The sequence below is a fragment of the Cariama cristata genome, unplaced genomic scaffold (assembly GCF_000690535.1).
Source record: "Cariama cristata isolate BGI_N322 unplaced genomic scaffold, ASM69053v1 Scaffold43294, whole genome shotgun sequence".
Classification (NCBI taxonomy): domain Eukaryota; kingdom Metazoa; phylum Chordata; class Aves; order Cariamiformes; family Cariamidae; genus Cariama; species Cariama cristata.
Window position 1 is genome coordinate 1 of NW_009614312.1, and position 11,020 is coordinate 11,020.

Genomic DNA, 11,020 nt, shown 5'->3' on the forward strand with positions numbered 1-11,020 from the left:
CACGCACCTCCGGGTTCGGGTCTTCAGGCTCCTCTCTGCAGCTGTCACGGCTAAAAATCCACCGTAACCCCCTCGCACCGGGAGCGAAGGCCTGGAGCCATCGCTTGTGAGCGATTGAGTGGGGCAAGAAACCCAAGCGCTGTTAAATTTGCTCTTTTAGCTGAGGCGGAGAAGGATGAGAAAGGTAGCATCCCTCACTCAATTTGGAATTACTGTTGGTTTTCTCTTTATTAAGGTCCCATTGTAATTTGAAAGTAGTCAAGTTGATCAGTTGTGGTAAATCTCAGCCCCGAAAGCTTAGACTTTTCAGTTCCACCTCCTCTGTACGGCTCCTCAGCTTGACAGTTTTCTGACAAAGGATATATCTGGCTGAGCATCATCTGCTGCAGATGGCCTGTCCCAGCTTTTTACGAGAGCCTGATGGAGTGGGAATTTCTCCTCGCCCCAGTAGTTGCACTTGCCTCACAGGGTGAAAGGCGTTTTCTGAGATAAGTAAGTCCAAATCTCGGCTGGTGACACTTGAAATTGTATTAAAAGTAGCTAAGTGTCTCACTATGTTCTCTGTGAAGAGTGCTGCTCAGCGGGAGATCCCGTTCATCCTGCAGGTAAAGGCTGAGATGATGAACTTGCAGTCCAGCGCCAGGAAAGACAAAAAATTGAGGTCTCTGTCAGCTGAGGAACATAAGCTTATGACAGAGCCCTTACCCGGGAGGATAGAAATTGTCTTCTGACAAGGGTAGTTTGAACCAAACAGATAGATTGCCCCTCGCCAGCCTCTGGCTTAGGTTGACCCCAAAGCGTATCATCAAATGCCGCTTCCTCAGTACCGAGGTGAACGAAGCTACGTGGGTCCTTTTCTCCTGCCGTCAGCAGCGGACAGATTTTTCCCTGCCTTCAGAGCAGAAGCTCACAACCAGTATTTCGGGCTTCCCCTGGGAGCAGCTGACTTCTGACCGGGGCCATACGTAGCCACGCTCGGCAGTTAAGATCGGAGTATTATTTTTTTCCCTTCTCTTTCCGTCCATCTGAACTGACCCCCCAAGAAATGAACGGTTGGCCTCTGCCTCCAGCCTCCCCTCCCCGCGCCAGCCTGCCTGGGCGCTCGCTGCCTCCGCAGGGGGGTTTCACCTCCCAAAGGCTGCCTGCGCCCCTTTCCTTTGCTTGCCTTCCTTGAGAGCACGCTTTGGGGTTTATCGCTTTAGAAACTGGTGGTTTGGGAAGATTATGAGGTTACAGTCTCCTCGATCCTGTTAACATTTGCACACGCTCGATGTGATTTCGGCTGTGTGAGTGTTCCTAATGGTATAAGTGAGATGGCTCATTTGAGGAAAACCCTGGGTGGGTTTCAGTGCTGCAAGGTTAGTGCCAGAGATACCAGCCCCTTAAGAAGGGAAATGACTTATTCAGGTTATTTGCACTTCCATTTTTATTTTAATGACCATCGGTACAACACAAACACTGAGCAGACAGCGGGGAAAGATCAATTTGATAAGATTCAGTGTTTCTCTGTGGTTTGGGGTGGGATGTCATGTAATGATTAGCTAATCCTGCTGCTGTATCCTCCAGCAAAACAAAGAATGACGAAGCCTGACGTTCTTGATTGTGCTTCCGAAAACCCGATTCCTCCGTGCTACGTTTTTTCTTTCTTTTCTTTTTTCCTTCTAAAGGGGAAGGGGGCAAAAAGTTTTCAGACCTTCTTACTACATCAGAAGAAAAAAGGGAAACAGCAAGATACCACCCCCGGTTCCTCCCCTTTGCATGTTATTCGTAACGTTACAGGTAAGACTTCGGATTTTCTGTTTCACCTCGTTTTGTGCCTTGGAAGTTCTGCTCTTAACCTTGTGTTGACGTGGACCTGTCCGCTATAGTTCCTTGATTTTTATGGGTTTTATGGCTTTCTTCTAAAGATAGGGGAAGGCGAGAAGAAAGCGTTAAGACATGGCACTGTTAAGCTGCACCTTGGGAAGTTTTGTGCACCCCCCGATCTCACCTGCCCCAGAGACACGCAGCCATCCGGCCATTTAGTGATCTCTTTGCGCCACTTCCCAAGATTGACAGGCTGTCCTGCAGCTTCAGGTTTAGTAACATATTTTGCCAAAAGTTTGCACAAAGTCTGCTTGGGCATATGAACATGCGCTATCCTGCAGCATTCATAAATTAAAAAGAAAAAAAAGTCCTTCAAAGGAACACGTGCTTTCCTGTGTGCTAGTCCCTTCGATTCTGAGATTTCTGGGAGTAGGCACTGTGAGCCTCGGTATTCCCAGCCTGCCTGACATTGGTTTGGTATCTGCAGCACTCTGCTTAATCGACATGTCAGATGCCATCCAGCTTGGAAGCTGTTCATGCCATGAGTGGTCTTTAATAAACTTAGTTACTTATTTTTTTTTTTCTTCTTCTTTTTGGGCAAGTTTACATCTAATTTTGGATCATTCTGAATTTTTACCATATATGGTCAGGTCTCCTTTTCAAACTTTGCCAAAATGAAATGTGATGATTATAGAAAAATGAATTATGGAAGGGCAACTAGGAGAGCTAGTTTGTTAATCCCCGTTGTTCCTAAGTTGTCTTTTGCCGTGTGCAATATCTCAAACTACCGAAACGCCAGCTTCTTTTGCCAGGGAGTCACTTGTGCCCAGCGGATGGTCTGATAAGTTGGTGTTTAGAACTGGATTCTGTTCTTTTTCTCTCACCATCCTCTTATATATTTTCTGCCGTGTGTCAGAAACGCCACGTATGATGAACACCTCGGTTTTAACGGTGGTACTTCAGATGCCTTGAGGTCAAATGTGTGCCGGTCAGCTTTTGAAAAGTCTCTTGGGAGGATTTAGGTCCTGGTGTCTCCTTCCCGATTCCTGTTGTAGAAAGGAGGGATAACAATATTACTTTCCCTTTTCAAAGTGCTTAGAAGGTACAAGTGCTAAGTATTTTAATCCATTCTGCAATCAGTGGCCTATTTTTAGTACCTGAACCATTTTTAATGTTCTTTTTACAATGCAAATGTGCTTTTATTGAGGCTGACAGAACGAACCATTTCGAGCGCTTAAGCCACAGGGAATGGGGATCTATCGGGGCCTGGTTTAACATAACTGTTGTGAGGGGTGGTGTACAGCACCACAAAGATCAGAGAACTTCTGCGAGGTGCTTATAAATTAAATGGTGAGAAGAGTTCTCAAAAAATCCCAGTATTTCAAACTGCATGAAAGTAGGTGAAAAACGTTTTAAATGCAAATGATAAACTAGCTCTCTCAACGACGGTCTTTCTTCCCCGCCTTTCCAGTAGGGTTGTGCACCTGCAACTGGGACAGCCATGGAGAAGAGTGGGAACATTCAGCTGGAGATTCCTGACTTCAGTAACTCTGTCCTGAGCCACCTGAATCAGTTACGCATGCAGGGACGCCTGTGTGACATCGTGGTCAACGTGCAGGGGCAAGCTTTCCGCGCTCACAAGGTGGTGCTGGCTGCCAGCTCGCCCTACTTCCGCGACCACATGTCCTTGAACGAAATGAGCACTGTTTCCATTTCTGTCATCAAGAACCCTTCTGTTTTCGAGCAGCTCCTTTCCTTTTGTTACACCGGTAGGATATGCCTGCAGCTGGCTGACATCATCAGTTACCTAACGGCCGCCAGTTTCTTGCAGATGCAGCACATTATAGACAAATGCACGCAGATTCTCGAGGGAATTCATTTCAAAATTAACGTGGCAGAGGTGGAAGCGGAATTGAGCCAGACCAGGACAAAGCATCAGGAGAGACCACCGGAGTCTCACTGGGTGACGCCAAATCTAAACCGTTCTCTGAGCCCGCGTCACAACACCCCGAAGGGGAGTCGCCTGGGCCAGGTTAGCACGGTGCTGGACATTCGGGAGCTCAGCCCACCCGAGGAGTCCACCAGCCCCCAGTTAATTGAGCAGAGTTCGGACGTGGAAAGCAGGGAGCCCATACTACGGATTAACAGAGCGGGACAGTGGTACGTTGAGACAGGAATGGGAGACCGCGGGGGACGGAACGACGACGACGTCCGGGTGCTGGGAGGAGTACGCATTAAAACGGAGAACCTGGAGGAGTGGCTGGGGGCAGAGCATCAGCCGTCGGGAGAAGACGGGAGCAGCGCGGAGGAGGTCACTGCTATGGTGATTGACACCACGGGCCACGGATCGATGGGCCAAGAGGCTTACGCGTTAGGGTCCTCCGGGCCCAAAGTGGTCAGGCCAACCAGCAGTGAGATTGACAGGTGAGGTTTCTTTAACTTAATTACTGACCTTGGCCATAAGAGGAGATTGTGCAAGGTTTTCACTTGGCCGGGTTGGTCGCTTTGGAACATTTCCCCCTTCTATTTCCTGTGGCCATCTTAAGCATAAGCGCTGAAGGAACTTTTTTCCTGGTGTTAGGAAGTGTATCCGGTTTGGGTTATAGTCTTTTGGCTGGGTAGTGATCAGACCAGGGTTTCCAGGTACAGGCTAGCTTGGGAAATTAATTATGAGCACTTAGAGGTGCATAGGTTGTAATCTCTACCTCTCAGTGTTTCAGCTGAGGTGGGATTGATTTTTGTCTAAAGAAGACACTGAGTTCAGCCTCAGTAGATACTGGGCTCAGCATCGGAATGCAGGAGGTCACATACAATACGTGTTATGCAAAGTGTCATTGCAATGATGCCTTCTGGTCTGAAAATCTGGGGCGGGTTCTGCCTGAGAAACAAACCGGTCACCAGCTGTAGGTCAAGAGGAGATTTTCTTCCCGGTGGTCCTTGTCAGCAGTAGGACGTGGGTTTACATCTTCCGAAGCAGCTGAAGTGGGGGGCCTGTCGACCTCCGCTATTGTTTTGATTTATATGAAAGAGCAGAAAGCCTTTACTGAAAATAGGTGGTGAAATCTGCTTCCCCTCCACCCCAGCATTTGTTTTCTTGCCCTTCGCTCAGACCAAAGAACGGATCTGATAAAGGGCAGATGTGGTGTGTTTGGGGGGGATTTGTATTTGTGGGGTTTCCCTTCACGTCTGCCTCTCGTCTAGCTCAATCCCTCTGGTCCCAGCTACCTGGAAGCAGTGGATATTCTGTCACTTGTCGCTTAATAAATCAATCGGCGGGAATGATCTTGAGCTGGCCCTTGGGAGAGCGATCCTTTCCTAATTCCATAACTCTTTTCCACGGATCAGCTAGCCTCCAGCATCTCTTTTTGCACTGCACTCAATATCCACTGTTTCCCACCTGGAGTCCATCACATCACTTTTGTTTCACACGTGGAAGGGGGAGGAGGGCGTGGGTGGTGAAAGAGAGGTGCCCTTAGAGAAGCGGTTTCTTCTCCTGTTGTACAGTTCCTGAGTCGCTGGGCCCGTATCGGTTTACTTGCGATAGCAACCGAAAAGCTCTCTGTTACTGAACTGGAAGCCAAATGACTCAGTTTTATTTTTCAGATGTTAAGACTGAAACCACAGACCAGTATGACTTGGTTTTTCCTTTATACTTATGCTGTTCCACCTCCTGCGCGTTAGCTGGTGAGGCCGAAGAGATGCTGTACAGGTGCCTCTATTGCTCACCCGTTGTTCTAAACACCGTAGTGACCTGATGCCCATTAAAAACTCCATTTACACTCTTCCCCCACCCCACAGATTTAGCCCTTCTGGCAGCATGGTTGCTGTGACTGAGCGGTACAGATCAAAAAGCGAGTCTCCCGGGCGGATGGATGAGCCCAAGCAGCCCAGTTCCCAGGTAGGCAGATCAAGAAGTTTGCAGGTAAATGTTGGCGTTGGAGGTGAAGGGGACTGTGTTGTGCTGAAGTGTCTAATATTTTCTATTTGCAAGCAATACTGTGTATGAAACAAGGACCTTTCACTGGTGCAAAGGGTTTAGTTGCTCACACTGAGAGCGTATGCTCTCTGTATATGATTTAAAACTGATTTTGGCTGTCATTTGGGATTTCGGCCAGATACCTGGAAAACACGAGGAGTTTTTCTTGTTGTCTGAGGGCATAAATATCAACGCTCGTTCTGGGCAGGCCACCAACTCCTGAGGAGAAACCCCATTTGCCTGCAGAGCTGGATCTGCCCTAAAACCCTGGCAGCAAATGCCTGAGCTGAGGGAGGAGGTGTAAGTTGGCTTTTGTGGAAGACTGCGGGCTGGCAGCAGCTTAACCTTTCCATTCTAGTACCAAAACCTTTCCAGAAAGCCCTCCAGGCACTACACCAGCAAACCTTTAGGGTCGAGCGTCAAAGGACTGTGGATTTGTACAGAGGTCTCGGTCTCATCCCCAAAGGACTGTGTTGCATAGCAGAATTTGCAATTTAAAGCAGCTCAGAATTCTCTGCTTGCTTAGGGTGCCGGCACAGTTTTGGGGTAGGAGGGAGAGATACGCAGAAATACGGGAGGGCGGTGGGCTATAGAGTGCAGCAAAGTGGGACACGGTGGTAATATCTACGCCTAATCATTTTGCTCTTAATTTTTTTGTTGCATACAGTCAGTATCGCAGTGCTGCTGTAGCGCAGGCTTAGCACCCAACACTATGTAGAACAACTCTTGCGTGCCTGGCAGATAAGTAACGTGTCAGTTCATAGTCAAATGACTTTGCTGGAGGCAGGTGAGGAGTTACCAGGCTGCTTTGCCCTTGAGTAAGACCAAGTGAAGCAAGGGGGAAAAAAAAAAATCAAGATTGCTGTCTGCTAACTTTGTAATGCACTTTCGTAAAACAAGAGATACCTTTTTGTTCCTGTTTTGCCAAAGCTTTGTTTTGTGTCCTCAGAATACATCTAGAAAATTTCAGGTCAAACTAACCCTCCTGGGCAAATGCGACATACAAAGCAATTTTAGCTCTACGTACAGAAAAGCTGCTATTATTTCTCCGTTGTGAGATGGCCTCAAATGTAAAACTGTAGGTTATCACGTACACGGGGAAGTATCATCACTTTCCACTCTGCTGGTATCGCCATACTGATGCTAAAAATAGTCTGCCCGTGATCCCTGATCAGTGGCAGTGGTAGAGTGGAAAGTACGTACCATACCTTTGTGCACCTCCTTTAGTCCTGAGCAGCTCAGCAGTGCTTGTACAGCCGGATTCAACAGCACCCGGCACGGTTACGCCGTTGCTTATGCGTGCGCAGCCCTGGTTGCCGGAGGAGAAGCCTTCCTGCTGTTGTTACACTGCTTGCCGGTCCGCGTTTGGCATCGTCGGGAAAGAGCGGAAGGCTCGGGAGTGCAAATACTGCGTCCTCCACCATGGAGGCATTCAGGAGACTGTGCTCATTCTGAATAGGCTAGCCAGAAGCGTCTGTCCTAGAGCCCGAGCTTGCGGTTCAGAGTTGCCCTTGGCTGTTTGTCTTTCTGGCTTCAGAAAATAACGAGGAGCCAGCTAGTCCTTGCTGTGTGTGTGACTCGGGCCAGGCGCGCTAGCTCTCCGTGCTGCGGATCCTGCCCTGCAGGGCCGCGGGGCTGGGCTGGGTTACACAGCCGTTTAGGCGAATGTGATTCATTACAACATGAATCCGGAATGACACCTAAATAAATACCTGTGTAAAATGCCACCTGAAGAGTTTCAGATATGATTTGTAGTTTATTCCACCTTCGTTTTACAGCGAGCTCATCAATTGCCTTCTTTTTTTAACCTTTAGTAAGTAAACCAGAACGTGGTATACAGTATTTTAATCAAAGTGGCCCGAGGTTTAAAAAAAAGTAACACGTCTTGACACGTTTGATCCACAGCTCAATCGGTGGCTAAGCGCCCTCCTGACAAGGGCTGCCGCGAATGACTTGGCAGAAGGGGCCGCTGCCGTAGCAGAGGTTTCTAATTGATTGCTCGTTTGTCTTCAGCCCCAAGGCTCCAGTTAAGCACTTAAATGTGTGCTTGAGGTTGAAGACATTAGCGCTGCCGATTTCGAGGTTTGGCACATGCGTCAGGGTTTTAGTGGCTGGACTGGGGCCTGATCTTCTTTCCTGCCATTTGTTTTCGGCTGCTTGTTATTTAAATCTCTGTTGTTTCCTTCGCAGGGGGAGGAATCGGCCATGCTTGGAGTGAGCGGTTATGTGGAATATCTCCGGGAGCAGGAGGTTTCAGAGCGCTGGTTCCGGTACAACCCACGGCTCACTTGTATTTACTGCGCCAAATCCTTCAACCAGAAAGGCAGCCTGGACCGGCACATGCGCCTCCACATGGGCATCACGCCTTTTGTCTGCCGCATGTGTGGGAAGAAGTACACCCGCAAGGATCAGCTGGAGTATCACATCCGCAAGCACACAGGCAACAAGCCCTTTCATTGCCACGTCTGCGGCAAAAGCTTCCCTTTCCAGGCCATCCTCAACCAGCACTTTCGCAAGAACCACCCTGGCTGTATGCCTCTGGAGGGGCCTCACAGCATCTCCCCCGAGACCACCGTCACGTCTCGGGGGCAGGCGGAGGAAGAATCCCCTCCGCAGGAGGAGGCTGTCGCTGTGGGGGAGACGGCACAGGGATCTGTGTCCACGACTGGGCCAGATTGAAACGCGGCTGCAGAGTCTGGGGAGAAAGGACCGTCTTCCCGTTTTTGGCTCTAAAGAGTCAGCACCAACCTGGCAGGCTGGTACTGTAATTAGTGCAATGCCACCACTGGACAGAAAAAAGCTCCCAAGATGTTGCCAAAATAGAAAAATCTTTCTCTCTCTCTTTTTCTCTCACCCCCCGCTCCCCCCCCCACACGTAGAGTGTTCAAAGTTTTTCTCCCTTATTCCTCCTCCTCTTGGAGAAAAACAAAACAACTGTGTCAATCAACTTCTTATTCAGGGATCGACAGGATTTTAAATTTTTTTTACTGTTCCGTAGTGATCTGGGACGAGCAGTCATTTGTATTTCTCGACAGCATTTTGGCCCAGCAGCTAGGTCCCTGCCGGCGGTGCCGGCTGTCAGCCACGCAGACCCAGTGAGCCTAGCGTGCGGGGCCGCTCCTCGCCGTATCTGCTGGTCCAGCCCAAGGGGAGAGCAGGGGCGAGGTGCCGTTGCCTTTCTCCCTTCCCCAGGTAGTTGCCACGTTAAAGAAAAGAAAAAGACTGTCCTGGTGGAACCTGCCTTGCCCGCGTGTATTTATCCCTGTCTTTTATTTTTGGTGTGTCTCTTTACATGTTTACTTAAGCTATTATTTTAGGGCTTTTGGCTTGCCCGTTCCAGGCGCGCGGCCTCAACGCCCCTTGTTAAAAGCGGGCACGGCTATAAAGCGGTATTCTAGAGGTCAGCAAAATTTGAAGCGCTTCAGCTACTGAAAGTGAAATTTAGCAGCTGTGAGGTTTGCGTTAGACTCTGATGCGTTGGGAGAAGGGTTGGAGGGGTCTTTCGGAGGAGGTTGTCCTCTACCGTTGCTGATCTGGAGAGTTCAGAGCACTCTGATGTCCTGATCGGTGCGCTGCCGTGCTTCGGGTGCTGCCAAGCGTTGGGAAGAGTTTTTCTGGACTGGCTGAATTGCGGAGTTAGAGGCTGGCTACCAAAGTCGTCCTTCACCCCTACTCTCCCCTCGACACGCACTTGATCTTTTATAACAGCAATATGGTATACTGAAATACTATCGTCCCAGCTGAGCAATCATGGGTGGTTGCTTTTAAACATGTTTCTACAAACTAGTTTGATAACTTTTTTATCAATGAAATGCAAAAAGAAAAGAAAACCCTACTTTATTTCCTCGTAACAGTTCAGGAAACTTAAAAGTGAATGGTTCCTAGAGCAATCACAACTCTGTCCCCTTGCATGGACTTAAAACTTTTGTATTCTAAGCAGCTCTGATGTTTAGAGCAAGTTTAGCAAACCCGGAGAGACGTGCCCGCGTTGTGTATTGTAGGTGTTTGCACGTGCTTACGTGTTTCATAAACGGAAAAGCATGGGACAGGTAGATAAGTGCAAATATCTTGACATCTTTTGAAGAAGTCTCTTTAAAAATATGCAATACTTTAAGAGTTTTCTCTGGTCCTGATGCCGAGTTGTTCGTGATGGAGGGGGCAAATGAACGACAGGTTGCGCAGATTGGGTTTGGGAGAGGACGTTTGGTTGCAGGAGCTCTCTTGAGGATGTATAACGTGCACAATAAGCCAGGATGAAATTCTGAGCCTTGAGGTGATGGGAGGAACAAGGAGACATTGAAAAAGAAGTAACACTTCATCTTGCTTCGGCAAAGAAAGCCAGGCGAGTGGTTAGAGCATGGGCTTGGCGGGCAGGAGACTTACGGAGCGAAAATAAAGCTTGCTCCGCAGTCTGCTGGCACGGTTTTGGGCACATGGATACAGCGCCAGCCCTCGCTTTCCCCACCTGCAAATTGGGACTCGGGATCGTTTTCCTGCCCCCTCTAGAAGGAAGAATTTGGAGAAGGGTGATGTATTCTTGCCTCACTTTATATATTTTTCTCTCTTATAAGTGAGGGGTCTCACTGTTCCTCCCACGTTTCTCTCAAAAAAGCAGATGTGGCTCTGGTGGGATTTTTTTTGGGGGGGGGGCGGGAAGGGCTTGGTGCCAGGATGGCGTGTAACGGGGCTGTGCTCCTAAGAGAGGAACCTTTGCGGGTGTCCTGAGCCGGGCACCTGCAAAGTACAATTTCGTTGACCATTTCAAACAGGAGAACTGATATTTCACCTCCATTTTCCTTCTGTCCCTTCTTCCTCCTCTCCTGTCAAGTGCATCGTCACACAGTGAATGATTTTCTAAGCGGCCACCCGAGGGACCAGCCCCATTGGGTTTCCTGTCGAAGGTCAAACAGGATTGTACCGAAACAGTAAGCTTGCCAGAGAGCAGTCGCAGAAGATGAGAGGAGAGGGTGGCTAAGGTAGGTTTCGTTGCAATCGAGATGCGGGGAGGAGCGGAGATGTGCAGAGTATGCTGCTTTAGTCATAGCTTTTGAAGTTACCAAAAATCAAAAAGAAAGAAGTTAAAAACTTTGAAGTCCTATCTTGTTCACACTAGAGAGCATCAAAAGTTACTTTTAGTTGCTTAAAAGATTTTTAAGTGTTTTAAAATAGAACTTTTAAAAGAATACTACCAAACTATAAAAACATAAAATTATTTATATACATATATTATATATAAAT

General features: G+C 48.4%; 1 protein-coding gene across 1 annotated transcript; it reads left to right on the forward strand.

Moving 5' to 3' along the window:
* Positions 1–3,307: 3,307 nt before the first annotated feature.
* On the forward strand, positions 3,308–8,461 carry ZBTB37 (zinc finger and BTB domain containing 37). Its single transcript, XM_009699341.1, has 3 exons — positions 3,308–4,230; positions 5,605–5,704; positions 7,973–8,461. The coding sequence occupies exons 1-3, from the start codon at positions 3,308–3,310 to the stop codon at positions 8,459–8,461; spliced, it is 1,512 nt and encodes a 503-aa protein (XP_009697643.1).
* The last annotated feature ends 2,559 nt before the right edge of the window (positions 8,462–11,020 follow it).

What these genes read in the sequence shown, in the direction of transcription:
- ZBTB37 (XM_009699341.1), top strand. Translation starts at nt 3,308, where the DNA reads ATGGAGAAGAGTGGGAACATTCAGCTGGAGATTCCTGACTTCAGTAAC. An exon ending in ACCAGCAGTGAGATTGACAG is followed by an intron (nt 4,231 to 5,604) that starts GTGAGGTTTCTT and finishes CCCACCCCACAG; the next exon opens with ATTTAGCCCTTCTGGCAGCA. An exon ending in CCAAGCAGCCCAGTTCCCAG is followed by an intron (nt 5,705 to 7,972) that starts GTAGGCAGATCA and finishes TTTCCTTCGCAG; the next exon opens with GGGGAGGAATCGGCCATGCT.